The sequence below is a fragment of the Mytilus californianus genome, unplaced genomic scaffold (genome assembly GCF_021869535.1).
Source record: "Mytilus californianus isolate M0D057914Y unplaced genomic scaffold, xbMytCali1.0.p SCAF_2, whole genome shotgun sequence".
Lineage (NCBI taxonomy): Eukaryota > Metazoa > Mollusca > Bivalvia > Mytilida > Mytilidae > Mytilus > Mytilus californianus.
The window spans coordinates 58,903,600-58,925,857 of NW_026262668.1; the positions used below are offsets into that span (position 1 = coordinate 58,903,600).

Below are 22,258 nucleotides of genomic sequence, written 5' to 3' on the forward strand. Positions count from 1 at the left end.
CACAATATACTCCTTAAATTTATGTTTTTTTTTGTAAAAAGATTAAATCTAAAACGAATTGAATGCAAAAACATATCAGAATAATACTTTTACTTATTTTTCTACCTTAGAACAATTAAAAAATAAAAATTTTGAAAATTACTTTTTTCATCTATACCTCCTTTAATTATTTAACTTTATTTTATTATACTCTAATATCAACACATGATATGTTCTTCTGATTAAAAGCTGCACAAATGTATGTAAAGAAAACACAAGTTGGCACAATGTATGTCATGGAATATGAAAAGAAATTAAGGCAATGTAACACAAATCTATCAATGGCCTTCAAGTGCAATGAAATAATTAAATGTACAATTTTAAATTACTTAACCATGTGGACATGTTTTGGAAACTTTGATATAAATTATAAGAAAATACTGAAATTCAGCTCGAAAAAGTTCGTACGCGTTATGACCTGAGATTTCATTCTTCTATGCAGGTCATGACCTGCATTTTCATTGTCATAGGTTGACAGGTATGGTAATTTAAATGGATCTTTACTGACTTTGGTAATAAACTATGATTCATAACAGTACAGTAACAAGTCTGTTATTGAAAGGGCGCAATTGGAGCCCTTAGGAATACCTATAACTTGTTAATAAACTTTATTGCTGAAAGGTACATAGATGTAAGTAGAAAATTTACACTTTTAATCATCTCGACCCAGTTCCTTAGAGTGTATGGTGTCATCCTGGTTTGCCCACTTTTAATTACATGCATATGTAAACATAGGGGGGATTGTTGTTTTAACAATTATAGTTTATTTCTGAATTATAGTCATATTTTTTGCCTATTATTTTACCTGTAAAATTTTATGAAAGATATTATTGAAATATTGGAAATAGAGTGTATCTAGCATATTTACCTCTTTCACAACAGGAGTTAAGGCTTTACATGAGTTGTAGCAAATAGATTTTTAATCAGATTTTTCAAAGGACCATTTGATTGAATAAGAAAATGTCTATTTGATAAGATTGTGTGGAAGTGTAGTTATAGATGTTGAAAAGTCACAACTGTCTACAAAAGTGAATGGTCCTTCAAAATATGCTATTTATCTAAAACACTGAAAGAGTTTTTTTACACTCCAAAAATTATTATTTCCATCATTTTCATATGCTTTATTGCAAAAAAAAAAAATCTTTAAATATAGTCTGGAAATTAGTTAAAAGTACAGAAAGAGTAGTTGTAGACATATGCTTCTGAGATATTTGACTGATTTTTTATTCATGAACTTATGGTAGCCAATATATAATAGGAATTTTGAAATGTTCAGAAGAGACCTTGTGTATTCAATACTTTAAACTGGGAAAACTAATACTCAGTAACAAATTTACACACTTTCCATCATATTCCTTCAGTTTGATTTCCAATAAACTATCTACAAAAACTGAATTGATTAGATGCAAGAATCGTTGTCGGTCTGGAAATGCCATTTTCATTTTAATTAAGTCTCCCAAACGAAGTTTGGGAAGACTTATTGTTTTTGCTCAGTTCTTATTATTATTATTATTCTTCTTCCTCTTCCTCTTCCTCTTCCTCTTCCGCCACTTTTAAATTTGAACTTGTCCGCACCCGTTCTCCAAAACCGCTAGTCAGATTAACTTAGGGTTTCACAATATGTTAGACTAACATGTCTAGTGGTGCAATCAGGGTTTTGTTTGTGCAATAGGATTTATAAAGGGGTACTTTGAGGGGCAAAAAGAAAGTAGGGTTTTACTATAGAACCCTATGGGATTTTATTTTTTAAAATTTTCAAATGATTATAAATTGAAAACCGTTTGTGATAGACACAATCTTTTTAATTGAAAATGTTCTAAATGATAAAGCACATTAAATGAAATACAAGGTTAGTCCCCAGGGGTCACCCCAACCCCCTGCCATTTAAGAAAAACCTAATATCTTGTAAGTGGTCAAGATCCCCACCCCTAAACCATATATATTCTGGTTTGTCATGCAAAGATGGTTTGAATGATATACAGGGTTACTCCCCAGGGGTCATCCCCACCCCCTGCCATTTAAGAAAAACCTAATATCTTGTAAGTGGTCAAGATCCCCACCCCTAAACCATATATATTCTGGTTTGTCATGCAAAGATGGTTTGAATGATATACAGGGTTAGTCCCCAGGGGTCATCCCCACCCCCTGCCATTTAAGAAAAACCTAATATCTTGTAAGTGGTCAAGATCCCCACCCCTAAACCATATATATTCTGGTTTTTCATTATAAAGCAAATCAAATGAAATACAGGGTTAGTCCCCAGGGGTCACCCCCACCCCCTGCCATTTAAGAAAAACCTAATATCTTGTAAGTGGTCAAGATCCCCACCTTTAAACCATATATATTCTGGTTTGTCATGCAAAGATGGTTTGAATGATATACAGGGTTAGTCCCCAGGGGTCATCCCCAACCCCTGCCATTTAAGAAAAACCTAATATCTTGTAAGTGGTCAAGATCCCCACCCCTAAACCATATATATTCTGGTTTGTCATGCAAAGATGGTTTGAATGATATACAGGGTTAGTCCCCAGGGGTCACCCCCACCCCCTGCCATTTAAGAAAGTTCTAATATCTTGTAAGTGGTCAAGATCCCCACCCCTAAACCATATACATTCTGGTTTGTCATGCAAAGATGGTTTGAATGATATACAGGGTTAGTCCCCAGGGGTCACACCCAGCCCCTGCCATTTAAAAAGTTCTAATATCTTGTAAGTGGTCAAGATCCCCACCCCTAAACCATATATATTCTGGTTTGTCATGCAAAGATGGTTTGAATGATTTACAGGGTTAGTCCCCAGGGGTCATCCCCCACCCCCTGCCATTTGAGAAAGTTCTAATATCTTGTAAATGGTCGAAATCCCCACCCCTAAACCATATATATTCCTGTTTGTCATGTCTCGAACATTTGAATGACGTATAGGGTCAGTCCCCAGGGGTTCCCCCCACCCCCAATGTTCTAATATCTTGTAAATGGTCGAGCTCCCCACCCCTAAACCATATATATTCCTGTTCGTCATGTCTCGAACATTTGAATGACGTATAGGGTCATCCCCAGGGGTTCCCCCCACCCCCAATGTTCTAGTATCTTGTAAGTGGTCGAGATCCCCACCCCTAAACCATATATATTCTGGTTTGTCATGCCAAGATGATTTGATTGATATACAGGGTTAGTCCCAAGGCATCACTAATGCATATAACTTTACCAAACCAATTTTCACTGGACTTAGCCCAATGTCAGACGACCCTGGGAATTACGAATTATGGGAGCTTCGTTTGGGAGACTTCGTAACAGCATCCTGTTACAATCATTTCTTGTTATTAAATAATTCTATATGAAAAAAAAAGTCTCTTTGTAATTTTTTTTTTTTTATCAGTTTTGACATTGTAAGGTTTGCACCTATTTTGACAGTTTTTTCACCTACGTTTATTTATGAACCAGACAAAACAAAAGTTCCCATTCTGTGTTTATTTTGTAGATGTATCATTATTCACTATATGGTTTCATCAATTTAATTTTGAATCTATACTGAATCATAAAAAAATGGGTTTGAATATACATCCAAACGGTCCATGATTCCGAATTAAGGAGTACCCAAATTGCATCCATGGTTAAATTCGCAGCCTTAAAAATCGAATTACGGATAATTTGTTTTATTAGTCCCCTACCAACGAAGTCAAAGGGGACTTTAGGTTTGCACTCTGTCCGTCTGTCTGTCCGTCCGTCTGTCTGTCCGTCCGTCTGTCTGTCCATCCGTCAGTCCATGCTTGAAGATATTGATTTGATATTTGGTGTATTGTTTCATCATGACAAGTTACAGGTCAAGTTCGATTATCACGATTTTAGCTTTTCTCCTTGTTCAGTTAAAGCCCTTTCCCTAGAATTAAATTTTTGATGAAATACTTATTAATTACTAGATTTCTCTTCAAAGGGAAATAATTCTTCTTTTTTTTTTAAAGATTTGTAAAAGACATTGTATTAAGATAAATGACATTTTGGATTTTTTTCCTTTTCTTTAGTAAATTGTTTGAAAAATTTAGTGGTAGGTTTGCTCCATTACAATGAATTTTTAACCGGTAGGGGACTATGTATTGCCATGCAATACTCACAGAATGCTTGTTTCTTCAAATATTTAGAACAATTGGACATTAATCTATGCTTACTATTCATTTCTTAAGAAATGGAGGCTTGTAACATACTTTATTTGCTCATTTTTAAAAGATGACCTTTTGGTGGACGTTGCATGGCGAAGTTTCTGTACATTTTACCTTTTGCAGTCATACTTCATCTGTTGATGTATACTGTGAACGTTTTGTGCATATTTAAATATATTTACCTATGTCGAAAGACGTGCATAAGGTCAAATAATAAAAAATACAAATTGTTTCGTCTCTATGAAAACATGTAATATTTCCTCTGCTACTTTTACTAAATAGGTGCAATTTGGGTACTCGGTGCAAGTTGGGTACCGTGATGTTATATATAAAATACACATATTGTCATTGTTTTTTCCGGTCATAAACAATGAGTGCAAGCTAGATATAAGTATATATTATTAAAATGAACATCCGTATAAATGACATGTCTTTCATGAATTTTAAGTTAGTATTTGCTTTTTCTCAATATTATCTTCACACTTTCTCTGTACAAAATCTGAAATATATCTTATGAAAGTACATAACCATGTAGTAAAAGTTATTTTAGATTACATCTTGAAAATTGATCATTTTAGGTGGATGTGACATTGAGAAACGTCCACCATTAGACCTGAGATGTGAACCAGTATGTCCAGTACAAAGTTCATGTAATGATACCAATATATGCATATGCACAGAAGGTTTAGTAGCACAAACAAACTCCATAGGTATTCTTATGGCCTGTTTACAGGCTAATGTAACTGTGGAAAAAGATGCTCAAGAAACAGGTCAAAGTAAGTTAAACATTCTAAAAAAAAAAACCTAAGGTTAGGGTGTGTTTGTCGTACACAGATATATTTGCTTATTATACATTTCCTTCAAACTGATTTAATTGATGTGATGTTTATTTCAATTCTGTAAATTAAAATTTAGACAATTACTTTTGAAAAATATGAATATGAAATTTATCCCTTTTCTTTATACCAATATCATTCTATTCAGATCACTAGAAAATCTTTTGATTTTTTATACTAGGAAATAGTGAGACCTCATGATATCAGGGAGACAGCAACCAATCAACACAAAAAATAAAAAAAAACATATAGAGGTCAACGTACTGTCTTTCAGAAAAGACAGGTCACTTTACAATATGTCAAACTCTTAATTGCCATATGTCTGAAAAAAAAAGGAATTATTTAACATAGACTAACAATGATCTGTCATAAACCCACAGTTCTCCCAAGTGACATTAAAGCTTAAGAAACAATCACTGGTTCCTGCCTTGGGACATTTACATACAAAATTGACAGGATAAAACTAGGTATTTTAGATCTACCTGCATTCTCAGCCAACTGGTACATATTCAATTCATATAAATTATTGAGTCAGTAGTAAAATTTTATGATTTTATTGAACTTGTTTGTTGATTTTTTAGAAAAAGAAGCAACCAGTATATGGATGTATGCAGTGTTAGCTGCTGGAACAGTCTTTATTATCTTTGTGGCTCTAGCTTTCTATAACATGAGGTACTTGTATTTTATTTTTCAGTGGAAATCTTTCGTTAAAAAAAATGTTCTCTAATATAGATGTTAGATGTTTAGAAGAGTTATCTCCCTGTACTACAATTTAAAATGCAAGGCAGAAAAGTCTATCTTTCCTTGGTGAATATTAGAATAACTTTTAACCAAAGACTTTTATGTTACAGAACTAGTTTCCTATCATCTGTCTGTCTGTATGACACTTTTGTGATGTACATGGCATCTCAAGATACAAGATTTTGGTACTGGATATCATGATTTGTTGAAAGTAAAACTGTAGCCTACATATGTCAATATGTGATTAAACAGACCAAGCAGAAAGAAATTAATACAGAACAAAATTCTTAGTCCATACAACGTCATGTTGACCTTATATGAATGCTTCAATAGTTATATGATAACTCTACAGCAGCCTTCACACATGGTCATCTAATATTTAACTTTAGATCTATATTAGATAACATTTATATCATTGTTCAGGCTGCAGTTTTAACAGTTCAACATTTTCTTTTACAACTTATCATGTGATTATAAGCATCAGTTAATCAAATGTTGGAAAAAAATTTCAGGTTTTTTTTATTGTAACAATATGCCATTGTAATTTATGGTGTTAGTTACAGTCCCTTGCATTGCACAGAGAGATAACTTTATATATTTATATATATATATATGTGACCAGTCGTGATATTTTCAGGCTTATGGAGGTACCAGGATCAAAATGAGGTTTTTGCATTTTTATGTAATATACATAGATTCAAAACACCCTGACAAGTTATTTTGCTATATTCTTCAAAATAACAGAATAATGGTAATTTTTGTTAGTTTCAATTTTAATAAAAAAATTTGATTTTTTTTTTCTTCAATTTTTCACATGTATGTCCATCTATTATAGTTGCTATGTCATATTGGTTTTTTTAAATTATTTTTTTTTGGGGGGGAAAGGGGGGTTCAAGTATTCAATTAATCAAAATGTAATTATAGTTTAATAACTAAATAACCGAAGAATTTTAACAACAATGTACTTGAATCTGCAATCAAAATAATAATGACTTGAACATTTTCTTTCTTTCGTAAGGAAAACTACATCAATGCTTTAGAAAGTGAATACCATGGTATATAATAAACCATCAAGGAGCTGTGTATTATTAGATATGCTTTCTTATGTTCATCTATTATCTTATTGTGAATACATTTTGTACATGTCTCATGACAAAGTGATTTAATCAAAGATCTGTTAATGTAGAGTAAGATGAAAAATCAAACAGCATGATCAATAATATTAGGGCATGTAGGTGAAAGGGAAGTAAGAAAACAAACTTTAAACAACACATACATCTTGTTTATGCAGTTCTAAGACCGTCATAGATAAAAAAAAACCAGGAATAAACATGGGATGAGACACTATTGGGGTCCTAATGGGCAGATATATCTTGCTTGATTTACATGTACCGGTACATGTCCATACATATGTTCATATATTTCCTTACAATGTGAAACAATGAGATTTACTCCAATAACTTGGTGTTCATGCTGCAATCTGATTCGGGAAAGTTATAATTTTTCGGTACTTTATTTTTCTAAATAATATTTTATGTACGTAATTGTCTTGTTTTGTATATCTTAATATAAAATTCAAATTTCCTGAAGTCATAAAAATGAAACTTTGTTTTACCGCATGATTTAATTGGACATTCAATAACAGGTGTCCCGATTACGTTACGTGACTTTACATCAACATTTTCTTATTAAGACGTTTCCCGCCATAAGCCTGAGAATGTCATGGCAGGTCACATATATTTATTTGTTTATTGTTGTAAGTCACAAAAAGCACATTAGCCATACTACACTTTCATTTTCAGCTAGTAAATGTTATGTTGTACAGATAAATGTCTTTATATCACACCCTTATATGCGTTTGCCACAAAAAAATTAAGAGTGAGGTATTGTGTTGCCCCTGTTTATCTCTGTGTTCTTATATCTGAAAATATTCCTTCCATAATCTGAAGGGGTACATGATATGTCTTTTCAGCAGTTTTCCATGGTGCTTTCTTGGCTGAACTTTTTGTTAAATACCGGAAATGTGTAAACTGTCATGATTGTTTTTGTGAACTGATCACAAAATGACGAATAGTTTAACCTTCAAATACACCAACCAATAATTTGCATATAACAAAAGTATCAGGATTTTGATTTTTATGAATCATTTACAGATCTAGAGGATATAGTTGTTGACCTTAAAATTGGCCATGGTATACATGACTGCTATTATTTTCATACTTGCTACCAACAGCAATCTATAATTTTCATGCTGGGGCAGTATAGATATCTTAAAGACACTGGATACATTCAGAGGGCAAATAACATAATAATGTTCATTCCTTAAAATCCAATGGTGAAGAGCTTTGCAGGGGGCAAACAACAAAATACTGTTCACTAATTAATATTCATGCTAAAAAGCTTTACAGAAGCATACTTTTGTCTAGGTGAAGACCAAACTATTAAAAAATATTCTGTATATATTGTAAAATTGTTGTAAACTGAAGTAAAGCAGGTATTTAAATTGAGAACCTCACAAAAACTGTTGAATGGAACCAGAAATATTAAATAGAAGCAATATTAAAAGAAATCAAATTTGCAAATAGAGAATTCATAAATAAATATTTATGGGTGACATAAAATGTTCAAAAAAAAAATACTTGCTTTACTTTTTCTTATTATTATTTTAGTTAAATTTATTTTTCTCACGTTTTTATGTTTATCTTTTCTGCACAGCGAACACTTTCGTTCGGGCCCTCGTCCTCGAGAGGCAGAAGATGAAGAAGCTGCAGAGAAACTGAATACTGGAACTATAGAAAGTCGACGAGAAAATGGGGTAGAGCGAGAACATTGTCCAAATGTAAACACCCATCTTTCTGCTCCCACACCAACCAATACTAATTACCTGTATGAAAATAGCACCACTAATGCGTTATGGGTGAGGGCATCTTCCAAAAGTGTTCGCAGTCGTGTAGCTAGAAAGTTTTATTCTATGTTGTATTTTTGTGGGTGTAGTAAGCATGTGCATGACACGGATTGCAAGGAAACATATACTGCTTTTGTAGATAATAATATAGATAATAGTTCATTCAAACGTGTCCCTGAAGTTGACTACAGTGATAAACCTACAATTAGTAATGAAAGTTCTGTTGATATTGAATTAACAGAAATACCAAAGAAACTTACAGGTAACGGGTCAGATTCTGCTATATCAGTTCAGAATAGTTCTAATGATAGTGGCAGAACAATTGAGTCTTATACTGCTACTGTTCCTACATCAAATAAACGTTTGAAAAATAAAAATTCCTTTGACAAACAAAGGTCTTTTGATAGTTATACTATTGCTGAATGTGATGGTAATGAGACAGAAGATGGAAATAATATCATTCAATTTGTACAGTTAGAGCATGTACCTACAGGCTCAGAGAAATACTCCCCTAAATCTGCACTCTCCAATGATTCCAAAACAAACTTTTTTAGTTTTGGAGGAGAACCAGAAATTAATGACACAGAGGACGAATGCCAACAATGTCTTTACCTAGACAGTGGAAGTGGGCTCTTCTCTGTACACCATACTGAATCAGATCAAGAAAGCAGACGACCGTCTGTTTATAAAAGTGAATCTGATCTCAGTTTAGTTAGTGAAATGAACAACTTGTCAAAGTTGCTTTTTTCAAAGCAGTATAATTCAGAAGAATCAGATTCAAAAGACTATAATGATGAAGTTGTGCAAGAAGAAAAGCCGTTACTGGGCAAAAAAACAAAACTTCAAAGACAAACTAAAATAAGTGAAAGTGATGAAGGTCAAAATAAACAAAGGTTGTTGGGTAACCTTGATGAAACTGATGAAGGTCGTATATCAGATATTAATTTGAATGACTTGAATATAAATGAAAATAAATCAGAAATAAGGAATAAAAAAGAAAATAGACCAAAAAGTGAAGGGTTAGGTGATAACTTGGGAAAAAATGATGAAAGTACATTATCTCTTGATGGACGAACTGATTCATATGATACCTTTAAAGATTTGATAAGTCATAAATGCATCAATGCACGGAAGAAGAGTAAATTGTCTAAGAATACAACAGTGTAGAACATTTATTTTAGATGAGAAATTTTGAATGCAGATGCTTGAATTGTAAAATAGGTTATATACTATCATTTTCATAGTTTGTTGATTCAAATTTTATAAATTCATTCATTAAACTCATTTTCCATTTTAAAACTGCTTCAAATTTACATGAGCATTTCATGGTTTGTTAATGGTATTTTTCATGAAATATATCCTCTTAGAATCATGAAATTTCAAGCACATGTGAATGAATGATAATGGGTATAATTTATTTTGGTCTTTACATTTTGAACAATTATTGTCATTTCTCAAACAAACTACTTAATGAATTTACAAGGTTGAGCCTTAATAGCATGTATTTTACAAAATACTAATGTTCTTGAAAAAAACAGCATTAGAATCGTGTATGTTATATAAGTATTAGATAATTATATATATTTTTTAGATACATAGGTGATGATAAATGTGTGCATGTTAGTAGATGTTTGCATGAAATGTTCCACTATAATTATATATTTTTTTTGAAAGCCAGTCTTTTATTTTCATGTTACAAAAATTAGCTATCAAAGTTTCAAATGCAAGATGAAGTTCTAATGTTTGTATTAAGTCATAAGTATTTTAATTACTTACTACTTACAGCTATGATATCCATGTTCATTTGATTTTGGGTTGTAGCATATGACAATCAAAATTAATCACTTATTTAAAATGTGTTGGACTTTTTAGAATCAGTCACATATACTTATGGAAACAGCAATTAGTAAAGTCGAATATACACAAACAAAACTGTATTGTTGCACTTTTATTTTTTGATCAACTGGCACAATATTTATCACTAATGTTTTGTTAATGAATGCAATCAGTTGTTGTTTACATTTAGTTTTTTGTTTATATTTACATTGCATTTGTATTTACCATATTATACATACATTGAAATAAGCATTATATGTTTGTTGAATATTTCATGAGGTAGAATAAATTAACATGCATTTTGTGGTATTTGATATTTGTGTCTAGTTTTTTTCTGCAAAGTTTACAGACTGATGCTTGTAATATGTTCTTTTTTTCAGTGTTTTTTTTTTTCATTTTGACAAAAACTGACCAAGATTGTGTGATAGTAGGCTTATATTTAAGTTAGGAGTGAATTTCAATAAATCTTGGCAATCTGAATGGTTCAGAGGCTATTATATGTTATTTTCAATAGAGGCTTCACGATTGTTCATACGATAATAGTTTTACACCACAGTCACAGGAGTAATAACTTGGGGACACTTTACAAATGATCCTCATTTAATGTTGATAAGGTGGCAAACATGGTGGCACTAGTTGTACATAGATCCCTTGGAAATTACATTTTCATCTTCATCTCTAGACCTCTTGACAAATTGTAACCAAATTTGACAGAAATGACATGTGGCAGGTGTGTAGAATCAAAAGTCATTTTGTTTTGAAGGGATGAAAAACATGGCTGCATAATCTTTGATACTGAAGTGCCAATTTTCAAATATCTTCTCTCTGAAACTCAATGGGGAATGTTTTGAAACTTTACAGGATTGATGATTTGGAGACCCTGAACAAAAAATCCTCATTTAATTCTGATTTGGTGGCAAACATATGTTGGTAGAATTGTGTTTAGCAATAAATTGGTAATTTCGTTAGTGCAGTCTTTGGTAGCTAATTACTGATGATATCATGTTATTTGTAGTTTTGCTAGCAATAGTGTCAGTGCGCTCATGTTAGGAATTTATCTTGGGTGCATAATCTTTGATTCTGAAGTGCCAATTTTCAAATATCTTCTCTCTGAAACTCAATGGGGAATGTTTTGAAAGTTTACAGGATTGATGATTTGGAGACACTGACCAAAATATTCTCATTTAATTCTGATTTGTGGCAAACATTTGTTGGTAGCTAATTACTGATGATATCATGTTATTTGTAGTTTTGCTAGCAATAGTGTCAGTGCACTCATGTTGGGAATTTATCTTGGGTGCAGAAAAATAACTCCCTAGCAACAGAAGTGTATTTACTTTTATAAAGAGCACTCGTTCATTCATTTGTATTCATAATTAGCTTGCTGAACATCCAGTGGCAAATATTTCATCTATATTTACGATGAAAACAAATTAACAACAAACCCAAAAGGTAGGTTCTTCAAAACAGGTTGACAGGGGTAAAAGATTGGACATTTAAACTGTATGTAAAAAAGGCAGATTTGTTTTAGAATGTCATTTGGGAAAAGTAGGACTAGGGGTCAAATTGGCATTAGAATTAGTTGTATTGTAAAACATTGCAATTTTAGTAACAAATAGCTGCTCTTTATAGGTAAATGATACAGCCATAAAAAGACTTAATTTAATAGCATGGTGAATTTTGCAAAAACATCTTTACCCTTTGTTGTAATATGCAAAAAAAAAAAAAAATAAAGCACAATCCTTGCCCCAAAAATAATTTTCACGCAGGAAGTGTATTTTGTGTTTATTTACTTGCCCACAAAAGACAGTGTTTATGAGGCTGGTGCTCTCTATCAATTTTACTGAAAGTTTCCTGAAATTAATATATTTTTTTCTTACAATTTGATAAGTGACCACTATTATGTCACATTCAAATTGGGCCATCTAATTTAATATTACAGTTTTGTGAAGGCATTTATCCAACTGGTTCTTAATGCAATATAAAAAAAAAATGAAAGCATTCAAGTTTTGAGCTTTAAGTAAGTTTGCAGGACCAAATAAGCCCAAAAATGTTCCTGATGACAAAGGTTTTAACCAATCATATTGCATTATTATGATATAAGTAAAAGACAAAAAAGGTAATATAAGATTTAATCTGTATTAACCAACTTGTATCACTGGTATAGTTGTGATAGGTGTTGGTTTAGGAGAACAGTTAAAGTTGTCTGCATTTAATATTTGACCATCATAACTACAGTATGTGGAGTAACACCAGTTCCCTGACTGACCATGACTTATTTGCTGTCCAGGATTATAGTTATGTCCATTGTAGAAGCAGTAACCGATAGGTCCACTAAGAGTTGTAGTAGTGGTTGTTGGCCTAGGGCAGTCTGGCTCCTGTAAATGGGATACTGTTCCACCAGAATTACAAACCAAGGCAAACTTGCAACCATCTGCTGTCACGCCACTGTTTATTGTTGATCCTTCAAGATATGTTGTTCCTTTGTATTGGCATTTTGTTGCTTGTCTGACTGGTTCTGAGTCTTCTCTGTTTATTAGTGGAAGTCCTAAAACATTAATATTATTGAAATTTTATTGCAGCATTTATATTTATTAACCTCTCTTTTTTTCTCAAAATACCATCGGAAACTTTAATGAAAAAAAATATCAGTATAATATAAACAGTCACATTTAGAGCTTGACACTTTGTTTTTGTCTTATTTGAACTATTCTATTCATACATATATATTCATGTATATTCATATATATTGCAACACCTAAATTATGATGGAAGGACATAGGCTTGTAATCACAGACTTGGCCTAATTCTTGTGCGATAGAAAAAGAAATAAGAATGAAGTAAAAACCTCAAGTCTCTTTAAACTTTGTCTTGGAGGCTTTGAAATTTATATACCAAGGAACAGGTATAGTTATTAATGTCTTTTTAAAAACAATTCTGGTTTTCTAAGACCATTAAATAAGTTGAAACCAAAATTGACCATAGTGTGTTCAGTTCCTAAAGTTTGTCCATCATCTGATCTACTATGCAAAATGTTTTTTTTTTCTTCTGATAATTACTTAGATATTTGACTTTCAATCAACACATTTGATACCCATCCATATATGGCTATCCACTGTTTCGTACCAATATGATTGTTGTTACTATAAACAGAAATTTTAAAGAAAATGTTACATAAATTGTAGTAGAATAAGTGTATTTTTAAGTTTACATTCAGTGGTCCATAATGTGGTTTTCACATAGTACCTTGAAGTAAAACACTCAAATATCTTTTCAATTAAACAATTCAGACTGAATGATTTCAAGGCTTTCTAAAATTGTTCCTGTTGATATTGAATGCCCTTGAAGAATAAACATTTTTATCACATAAGTCAATGCTAACTGAGACAGACTCTCGAAAGCGTCATGTTATTAGAAAAACAGCAAAGTGCAAAGGACATTTAGTACCATACAAATTTCCAAAACAACACACCTGAAACAACTACAAAAGCATTCAAGATTTATTAGCCAAGTCTCGGAGACTTATAAAATCATAGTATAATATATCTCTATTGTTATACTGTTCTTATTAAATTAATGTTTATAGAAAAACAAACATTCACTGTTATTGATTGTTACCTTTTTCTAAATAAAAAAGAACAACCTTTTGGTTGAAAAATGATATATGGACGGAAGTTATTTTCATCTATAGACGCCTGTAAATTACACCAAGGCCTTTGATGAATCCCATACAAAAAATGACAGGTGTGTTCTTCTCCTTTGGATATAGAAGCCATCTGTATTTTTAGCTCACCTGGCTGGAAGGGCCATGTGAGCTTTTCTCATCACTTGGCGTCCGTCATCTGTCGTCGTCGTTAGCTTTTTACAAAAATCTTCTACTCTGAAACCACTGGGCCAAATTTAATTAAACTTGGCCACAATCATCATAAGGGTATCTAGTTTAAAAAATGTGTCCGATGACCCCGACAACCAACCAAGATGGCCGCCATGGCTAAAAATAGAACATGGGGGTAAAATGTAGATTTTGGCTTATATCTCTGAAACCAAAGCATTTAGAGTAAATCTGACAGGGATAAAACTGATTATCAGGTCAAGATCTATCTGCCCTGAAATTTTCAGACAAATCTGACAACCTGTTGTTGGGTTGCTGCCCCTGCATTGGTAATTTTAAGGAAATTTTGCAGTTTTTGGTTATTATCTTGAATAATATTATAGATAGAGATAAACTGTAAACAGCAATAATGTTCAGCAAAGTAAGATCTACAAATAAGTCGTCAGTACCAAAATTGTCAGTCGACCCCTTTAGGAGTTATTGCCCTTTATAGTTAATTTTTAACCATTTTTCACAAATTTTTGTAATCTTTTACAAAAATCTTCTTCTCTGAAACTACTGAGACAAATTTAACCATACTTGGCCATAATCATTATTAGGGTATCTAGTTTAAAAAATTTGTCTGATGACCCCGCCTTCCAACCAACATGGCCGACTTGGTTAAAAATAGAACATAGGAGTAAAATGCAGTTTTTGGTTTATATCTCTGAAACTAAAGCATTTAGAGCAAATCTGACAGGTGGCAAAAATGTTCATCAGATTTAGATTTATCTGCCCTGAAATTTTCAGACGAATCCCACAACCCGTTGTTGGGTTGCTGCCCCTGAGTTAGTAATTTTACAGAAATTTTACAGTTTTTTGTTATTATCTTAGATATCATTATAATATCTAATATCTAATACTATTAATTATGATTTTAACCTTATTTTACATAATTTCCAAAGCATCAGTAATTACAGGTGAGCGACACAGGCTCTTGATAGCCTCTAGTTAAAGACTCCTGACAAAAATTCAAAGAACAAATAAACACCATTTGTTACAGGCTTAAGAGTAGTGGTTGATGTCAGAAATGACAAACGTCAGTTTTAACTACTGTTTTGGGCTACAATGGAAAAAATCCTCTATACAATTTATTTTGAGGAAAGTTGATATTAAATGTAGTCCAGTTTTTCAACAAATTTGAGCTTGTGACTGCACAGTTTTGGGAAAAAAACAAAATATTTTCAGAGAAGTATTGTGCCACCGGGATTTTTAAAACCATTTCAGTGTTCCCTTCTTATTATTGCTGTTTCATATTCCACGTTGGAACATGAGCATATAATTGTAAGTTTCAAAAATGCAATTTAAATACATGTACTAGTAAGCGAAAATATGGTTGGGTTATTTTTAAATTTAGATAAATCAATATGTCTATGGTATGAATTATACCACATCTGGGACTCCCAGACGACAGCAGGAAATTAAGAACAAAGACAGTTGTTTTGTTTTTTTTAAATATAAATTTTTTTGAATGAATAATTTTACTTACCTTTCGTTTCTTCTAACAAAACCATAAGGCTAACGAAGGCTTTGAAAAAACTTAATTCTAACCAAATTAAAGCCATACTACAGAACGCCGTACCTAGTTACCTTGATAAGCACTGACGTAAACAAGTGATAGTAATTTTAAAATAGAGATAATGCATTTAACTAAAATGTCGGCATTTAATTTGGATTTTGTATCAAAATATCTTCGATGTTAGATTTTCTATACAAGACTGTTTTAGATTTCATACGTTTTCCTGTGGTATATTTTTGTACTAAGTCTGCCTTAAAATACCAAAAGTCAGACTAAAGACTTCGATTTTATCAGTCATACAAGTACGTACTTTTGTACCACAACAATTGCTACAAAGTTAAATCTCAGCAGAATTTTTTTGCATTACTATGACCATTGCTATAATAAAATCGGGCTTCTGACAGGTTTAGTATTACGATCACTGAGTATAGAACTTATATGATATTCAATGATCGTCTATGTAAAAATAATTTAGAAAACAATTAATGTGGATGGAAAAATTTTGCAATCAAATTCAAATTACTACTCTAGGTTTTGGATCCTGAATACAATTTCACAACTGACCGAAACGAGCAAGGTTAGCACGGGTGCTGTGTAATGAGTTACCTGTAGAAGGTAGTATGATGCCTAGCCAACAAATCTTAGGTGTAATGACATACCCGGGGAACACGAAAATATAGCTAAAGTTATGTAGGGTACCGTATTCTCTATAAAACAAACAACAAATACTCAAATCGAAAAATTAGCCCTGTCGGGAAGGAATCAACCGGCCTCTTATTTGCTGGTAATGATGGATCTGACCCAAGTGTCACAATTATGTGAAAGTGAAAAGAAACATGATCATTTGGTTTTAAAACATTTTCATGTCGCTTGGATGAAGGGACACAATTTGAATCCGCGACTGTCCTTTGAAATATCCACATTGAAGTATGTTACAAATCATGTAGTTAGTTGTCAAACAGACGACTCTAATTCCGTCATGCCCCAAGATGTTTTTCAGATTTTCACAGATATGTTTTTTAAATGGTATTTTCTTTTACAAAGAATCCGAAGTTCTAAGATATGAATCTGAGTGGGAAAAATGATTACAGATGTTAAAAAAAAACATTAAGTGAAATTACGTTTGAATGTAATCGCTGTTGTGCAAATCATTGATAAGCCTCTACAGGAAAATGATTGGTACCTTCAAATAACGCTGTATTTAAAACTTGACAACGAATATCTGACTCAGTCGCTGGTATTTTACTGGAATCAAACATATCATGTTTTTCCTATGTCACAGAAATTCCATGCAAAACTTCAAAGTTTACCCATCTGACAAAAAATGATGATAATTTGAAAGACTGCAGTTGTGCTTAACCATTTACCCAAATGTATGTGGAACAACACACCTCATAAAAAATCAGTAGAGGTTAAACGCATTCTAAACATTGATCGTCGCTCGTTACGTGTGATGCAGACAAACTGTACAAGTTTTATTTTATCCAGAATGATAAGATAATGTTGTGAATAAAAACTATTATAATTTCTACGTTAGACTGAGTAATTTTTCGCTTTGCTTTTGTGTACAGCTACCATATTTTTAACTCAGACGGAAGGTCATGCAATCGTGATAGTCCTGATGAAACAATCTAAACATAATTTCGACAAATTTGCGTTTCAAATGAAACACCTTTATCCCATTTATTGACTTTCAATTTTCATATTAGGGAGGCCAAATATACCAAAGGGACAATCAAACGCATATGTCAAAACAAACTGACAATGCCATGGCAAAAAAGAAAAAGCGACAAAAAGACAAACAATAGTACACAACACACAACATTGAAAACTAAAGACTGACCAACAAGAATCCCACCAAAAACCGGGGATGGTTTCAGGTACCATGTTCAGGAACAAAAGTTGAAATAAGTCCATGCGAACATTGTGAATAAACGTAGTATTGGATTTGACATCAATGACACAGCAACACAACGATACTGCGATAGTCAGAATACAGTCTTCCAAATAAGACAGGTGTCTGTAAAATATATCAAGCTATAAATTGTTCCGATTCTGAAACTGTTGTAAATATATTTAACACACTACAATAAAATCGGCATTTTGTACATTTCTGCATTTTTTTAGAACCCGAGAAGTAAAGGACAAATGTTCAGCTTTTCATGTATTTATTTAGATCTCAATAATCTAAGTCATTTGTGCGCATGATATGGTTATGTTTTATAAGATATTCTTTCTTTCAGTCGGAACTTACGGAAGGAGAGAGCTAAGTCGAAAAGAATGGTAGTAAAACGGTCAGGATCACTTGATTCTTTAGCGGATATCAGATCAAGTAAGGACCAAAATGGCCATATTTCCGGTGACAAACTAGTGACAACTACATACATTGATTCGGATTTTGAAAAAGGTACAATGTACACCGGGAAACAAAGTGTTATATAATACTTAAGCAGAACATAATTATATGCTTTTGTTATATAATACATAAGCAAAACATTATTATATGTTTTATTTTCAAGTGAAGAGTAAACGTATGTAATACTGTAACTTATCAACTTTACATGAATACTTCTACTGCGGGGCAGCAGGAAAATCTTGGGTGGAGTCTGCAAAATGATGATTTACTGTAATTTGTTGTGATTTTGTGACATGATTAATATCATATGAAAATGAACTTTCCATGTGATTTCGCATTAGTTGTAAGAATAATGCACATATTCAAAACGATTTCAAACGTTTATGAAAAACTACATTTACTCTGTTGTAATTGATAAGTCACCAGTGCGCATTTCAGCTGAATAGAGTGAACAATTATAGTGTTAGCCTGGAATCCTGGCTCACACACGACAAACATGTGATCCGAGGTTATTCAATGAAATCGCCTCCCTCATCATATGTCATCAACTAAAAGAGTTATCATAGATTTATCTATTTAGATCGAACCATTTCTCTTTGTTTCATGTAGAATATTTTTATTATCATCAAATTAACGGAAATCTTGTACGATTATTTTGAATTTAAATACAATGCATCTTAAGCATGATTATTTAATTGTAACTCATTGCCCCATTTGTAAATTTTTTCGCATTTTACCACAAAAGTCCTCTATACATAAACATGTGAATATCTGTAAAAGGTGATCACTCATTTTGATTCAAATCATGCATGTATTACTTTGTATTATTATTCACAAATTTGGTTCATTGACTACTTAAACATTCTTTGGAACTCTTCACATTTACATCTAGTAAACTTTCGAAGATATAATTGCTGCAACCTTTTACTAAGTATATGTGAGTACAACGTAGACGCACTAGGACTGTCCAATCATGAATACGATGCACAAATTTATCTAAAAGTTGTTTTTTCTTTCTCGAATGGACTGAAATAAAATGCATATGATTATTTGTCTAAAAGTTTAAATATTTTAAACTTTCAAATCATTTTTAATCAATTTATAAAAGAAATCACAAGAAATGTTCTCGGACAAAATTTAGTATTGGAAGTATTCGCTCTTTCAATAATAGTCAGCTGTAATCGTTTAGAACCTTGCAATACATATAAATAGTAAAACATATGCTATGTACATTTTTTTTGTGTACACGTTTGATTTGATCTTGATGTGTATTTGTCAGTGTGCCGGAACATTTGTTTATAAAAAGTTTTGTACGGTTCATTATGTTTGTGTGCATTACTATTACATTTGGGTATAAAAAGCAACACATTTGCGCAAAGCTTTGAATGATATTTGTGCACATTCATTTCAAAGTGTGATATAGGTGAAATTGATGAAATATCAGGATAAATATGAATCAAATATATCAATATATATTTGATTTTACTTTTTAACTTCTGCGTATAGCTGCCAATTTATTAAGTCTTTTTAACTGATATATGTTGTTTGTTTGAATTTTCAAGTTAAATTTTAAGAGACACAAAATGCATGAATGCGCTGATTTAATTATTCCCGTTCGTTGGAAGTACATCTGGTCTCTGTTGAATACAGTGATGCCTAAAACAACTTTCTACTCTTGTATCTGGAATTAAAGTTTGTAATGCATTGTGAATGAATAGTGTAATTGATCAAATGATAAGCATAACCTCAAATATGAAAAATATTGAACAATAGTTCTTTTTTTTCTAATTTAAACTTTTCTACATGAATTATCGATATATTTTACCTGCGTTGTCTGTAAAGTGAATACGCCTAAATGCAAAAATATCTTGTTTGCTATCTCAAGAAAAATTACTACCATAATGCGCGCAAATGTAATGCGCTTAACTTTTAAAGATCGCCTTCTTCTGAAGAATAATTTATTTTAAATGTTAATGTGTAATTTTATGTTATCAGTAATGGCATTTATTTTATGTACAAATTGAAAATGGATGAATATATTTTTCATTTTTATTTATTGTTCATCGTTATCATGTAATGTACATTATCATCAAAACATTCTCAAAATAATTCATTGTTTTGTTATAAAAAATTATCATTAATAGTTTGAATTCGTTCTTTTCACTTATTATAGAGATGACGGAAGATATTCAAGGAAGTTATGATACTTGAACAGTAACCATGTTAAATCAAAATGAATGCAGCCTGAATTTAGTCCCTGGTCGGCATGATGGTCGTCATACTTGTCGTTGTGTTATAGTTTGTCTTTTCAGTCTCTAGCTATGTTAAAATTACGTCTAAGAGTGTTAAGATTTGCATATGCTACTTCTCTCCTCATTTTGTGTTGGTTGATTGATTGGTGTTTAACGTTTCTTTCAACACTATTGTGTTATTTCGTGGCGGTCAGTTTTTATTGGTGGAGGAAGCCGGAGTGCCCGGAGAGAACCACCGACCTTCGATAGGAAAACTGACAATCCTAGTCAATTAAGATTTGAGTCGAGTGCACCTGCCCCACAACCTCAGTGTTGATTGGCTAGTGATACAGTCCGACTACTTAGATCACTCGGCCACCGAGTTCCCTCCCTCATTTTAGATGTGAGCATTGATTGAATTTCTTCTCAATGTTTTTAACCAGGAGAACATGTAAGATTACAAAAATGCAGCATAGATTTGTTATTAAATAACAAAACACGTATCACCCGTAATATTAAACATTGTTGGATTGCCATGGAAGTGGACGAAAAATTAAGATATTGGCCGAAAAATTAAGATATTGGACGCAAAACATCTTAATTTCAAGGTGTTATACAAATGTATTCTTCATAAAACAGAATATTCGTGTGGTCAACTTACACTAACATAGTATGTTGTATTAATGCATCAACAATAATCATAATGAGAAATGCAAGATGTTTTTGTAAAAAGAATTTAAAAATTTACAAGACCGATCAGATGTTTTTGTGTTTTACTGCTCCGACTTCATTAACCTAGCGACCTACTAGAAACAAGATAGCAAAAAGAAAGACGCCTTGTCACTGTAGAGTGTTATGTAGACAAAAGGCATGTTGATTTGATATTCAATCCATGGCAAAACGAATAATCAAATTAACTTGAAACGCGCGTCTGGCGCAAATACAAAATTTCAATCCTGGTATCTATGATGAGTTTATTTACTGTAACATTTTAATTCGAAACCGTGACTTTTAAGCATATTTGAATTGTTAATTGGTAGATGTAGATAACGAACCAACAATTATGATATAATATAAAATAAGGATATGGGGTATAATTCCCAATAACTATTCAAAGGATCAATGTAATAACATGGATTTTATCTACATTTACGGGCTTTATACACAACTTTACAGTAAAAACTTTACTGGAATGTGATATCCCGTTTTTTTAAAAAGAATTATACAAGTACATGTACAGCCCAAATTTAAAAATAAAATCTGTTTACCTATGAAAGAATTAAGAAAAAGTATCAAGTGATTTATGGTAACGAAATCCCTTATTCAATTATATACCAGTTATACATCGATTATGTTGATTTAAATCAAGAACGTCACTACAGACACGAACATAGCAAATGAGTTTGGAAATATAAATACCATATGAAGAATCCAAAGGAAAATTTACGGTAGGGATACATAAACTCGCCTCTTTTGAAGTAAATTGTTATCTTAATTTCCGTCTGAAGCTGAAATATCAAAACTAGAAAAGGACAATTATTGTTATTGTCAGATTTTTTTCGAAGTAAGTTCCCGTGATAAATGTCCTCAGTATAGTGAGGATATTCTTGATTATTTAAAGCAAAATATCATATCACTTGTTGAATTGTTTGCCAACGTTCCTTTAAAAGGAAACACACTGATCGCGGTAAATGAATATATTGAATAAAACTAGCCAACTTGGATCACTGAAACGACTATGATAGATGTAGGTGTTGGAGAACAGCTGATAT

The 22,258-nt window shown here is 32.1% G+C and overlaps 2 protein-coding genes across 9 annotated transcripts in view; one reads left to right on the forward strand and one right to left on the reverse strand.

The window, feature by feature from the left end:
• The window catches only part of LOC127730130 (thrombospondin type-1 domain-containing protein 7B-like), a 203,386-nt gene extending 182,988 nt beyond the window's left edge, over window positions 1–20,398 (forward strand). For 5 of the 8 annotated variants that reach the window (XM_052238264.1, XM_052238265.1, XM_052238262.1 and 2 more), the window contains 3 exons: window positions 4,770–4,967; window positions 5,609–5,699; window positions 8,484–10,823. In XM_052238264.1, coding sequence (XP_052094224.1) covers window positions 4,770–4,967; window positions 5,609–5,699; window positions 8,484–9,840 — 1,646 coding nt within the window. In that variant the 3' untranslated portion in view covers window positions 9,841–10,823. Of the gene's footprint in view, window positions 1–4,769; window positions 4,968–5,608; window positions 5,700–8,483; window positions 10,824–18,142 lie in introns of those variants that run through there. The other 3 variants (XM_052238268.1, XM_052238271.1, XM_052238270.1) reach the window with 3 other exon arrangements.
• On the reverse strand, window positions 10,963–16,061 carry LOC127730131 (uncharacterized). Its single transcript, XM_052238272.1, has 2 exons — window positions 15,870–16,061; window positions 10,963–13,057 (listed from the first exon to the last, which is right to left on the reverse strand). The coding sequence occupies exons 1-2, from the start codon at window positions 15,943–15,945 to the stop codon at window positions 12,651–12,653; spliced, it is 483 nt and encodes a 160-aa protein (XP_052094232.1). The 5' UTR covers window positions 15,946–16,061; the 3' UTR covers window positions 10,963–12,650.
• Window positions 20,399–22,258: the final 1,860 nt, after the last annotated feature.

What these genes read in the sequence shown, in the direction of transcription:
- LOC127730131 (XM_052238272.1), bottom strand. Translation starts at nt 15,945, where the DNA reads ATGGCTTTAATTTGGTTAGAATTAAGTTTTTTCAAAGCCTTCGTTAGC. An exon ending in TTTGTTAGAAGAAACGAAAG is followed by an intron (nt 13,058 to 15,869) that starts GTAAGTAAAATT and finishes TTAATGTTTTAG; the next exon opens with GACTTCCACTAATAAACAGA.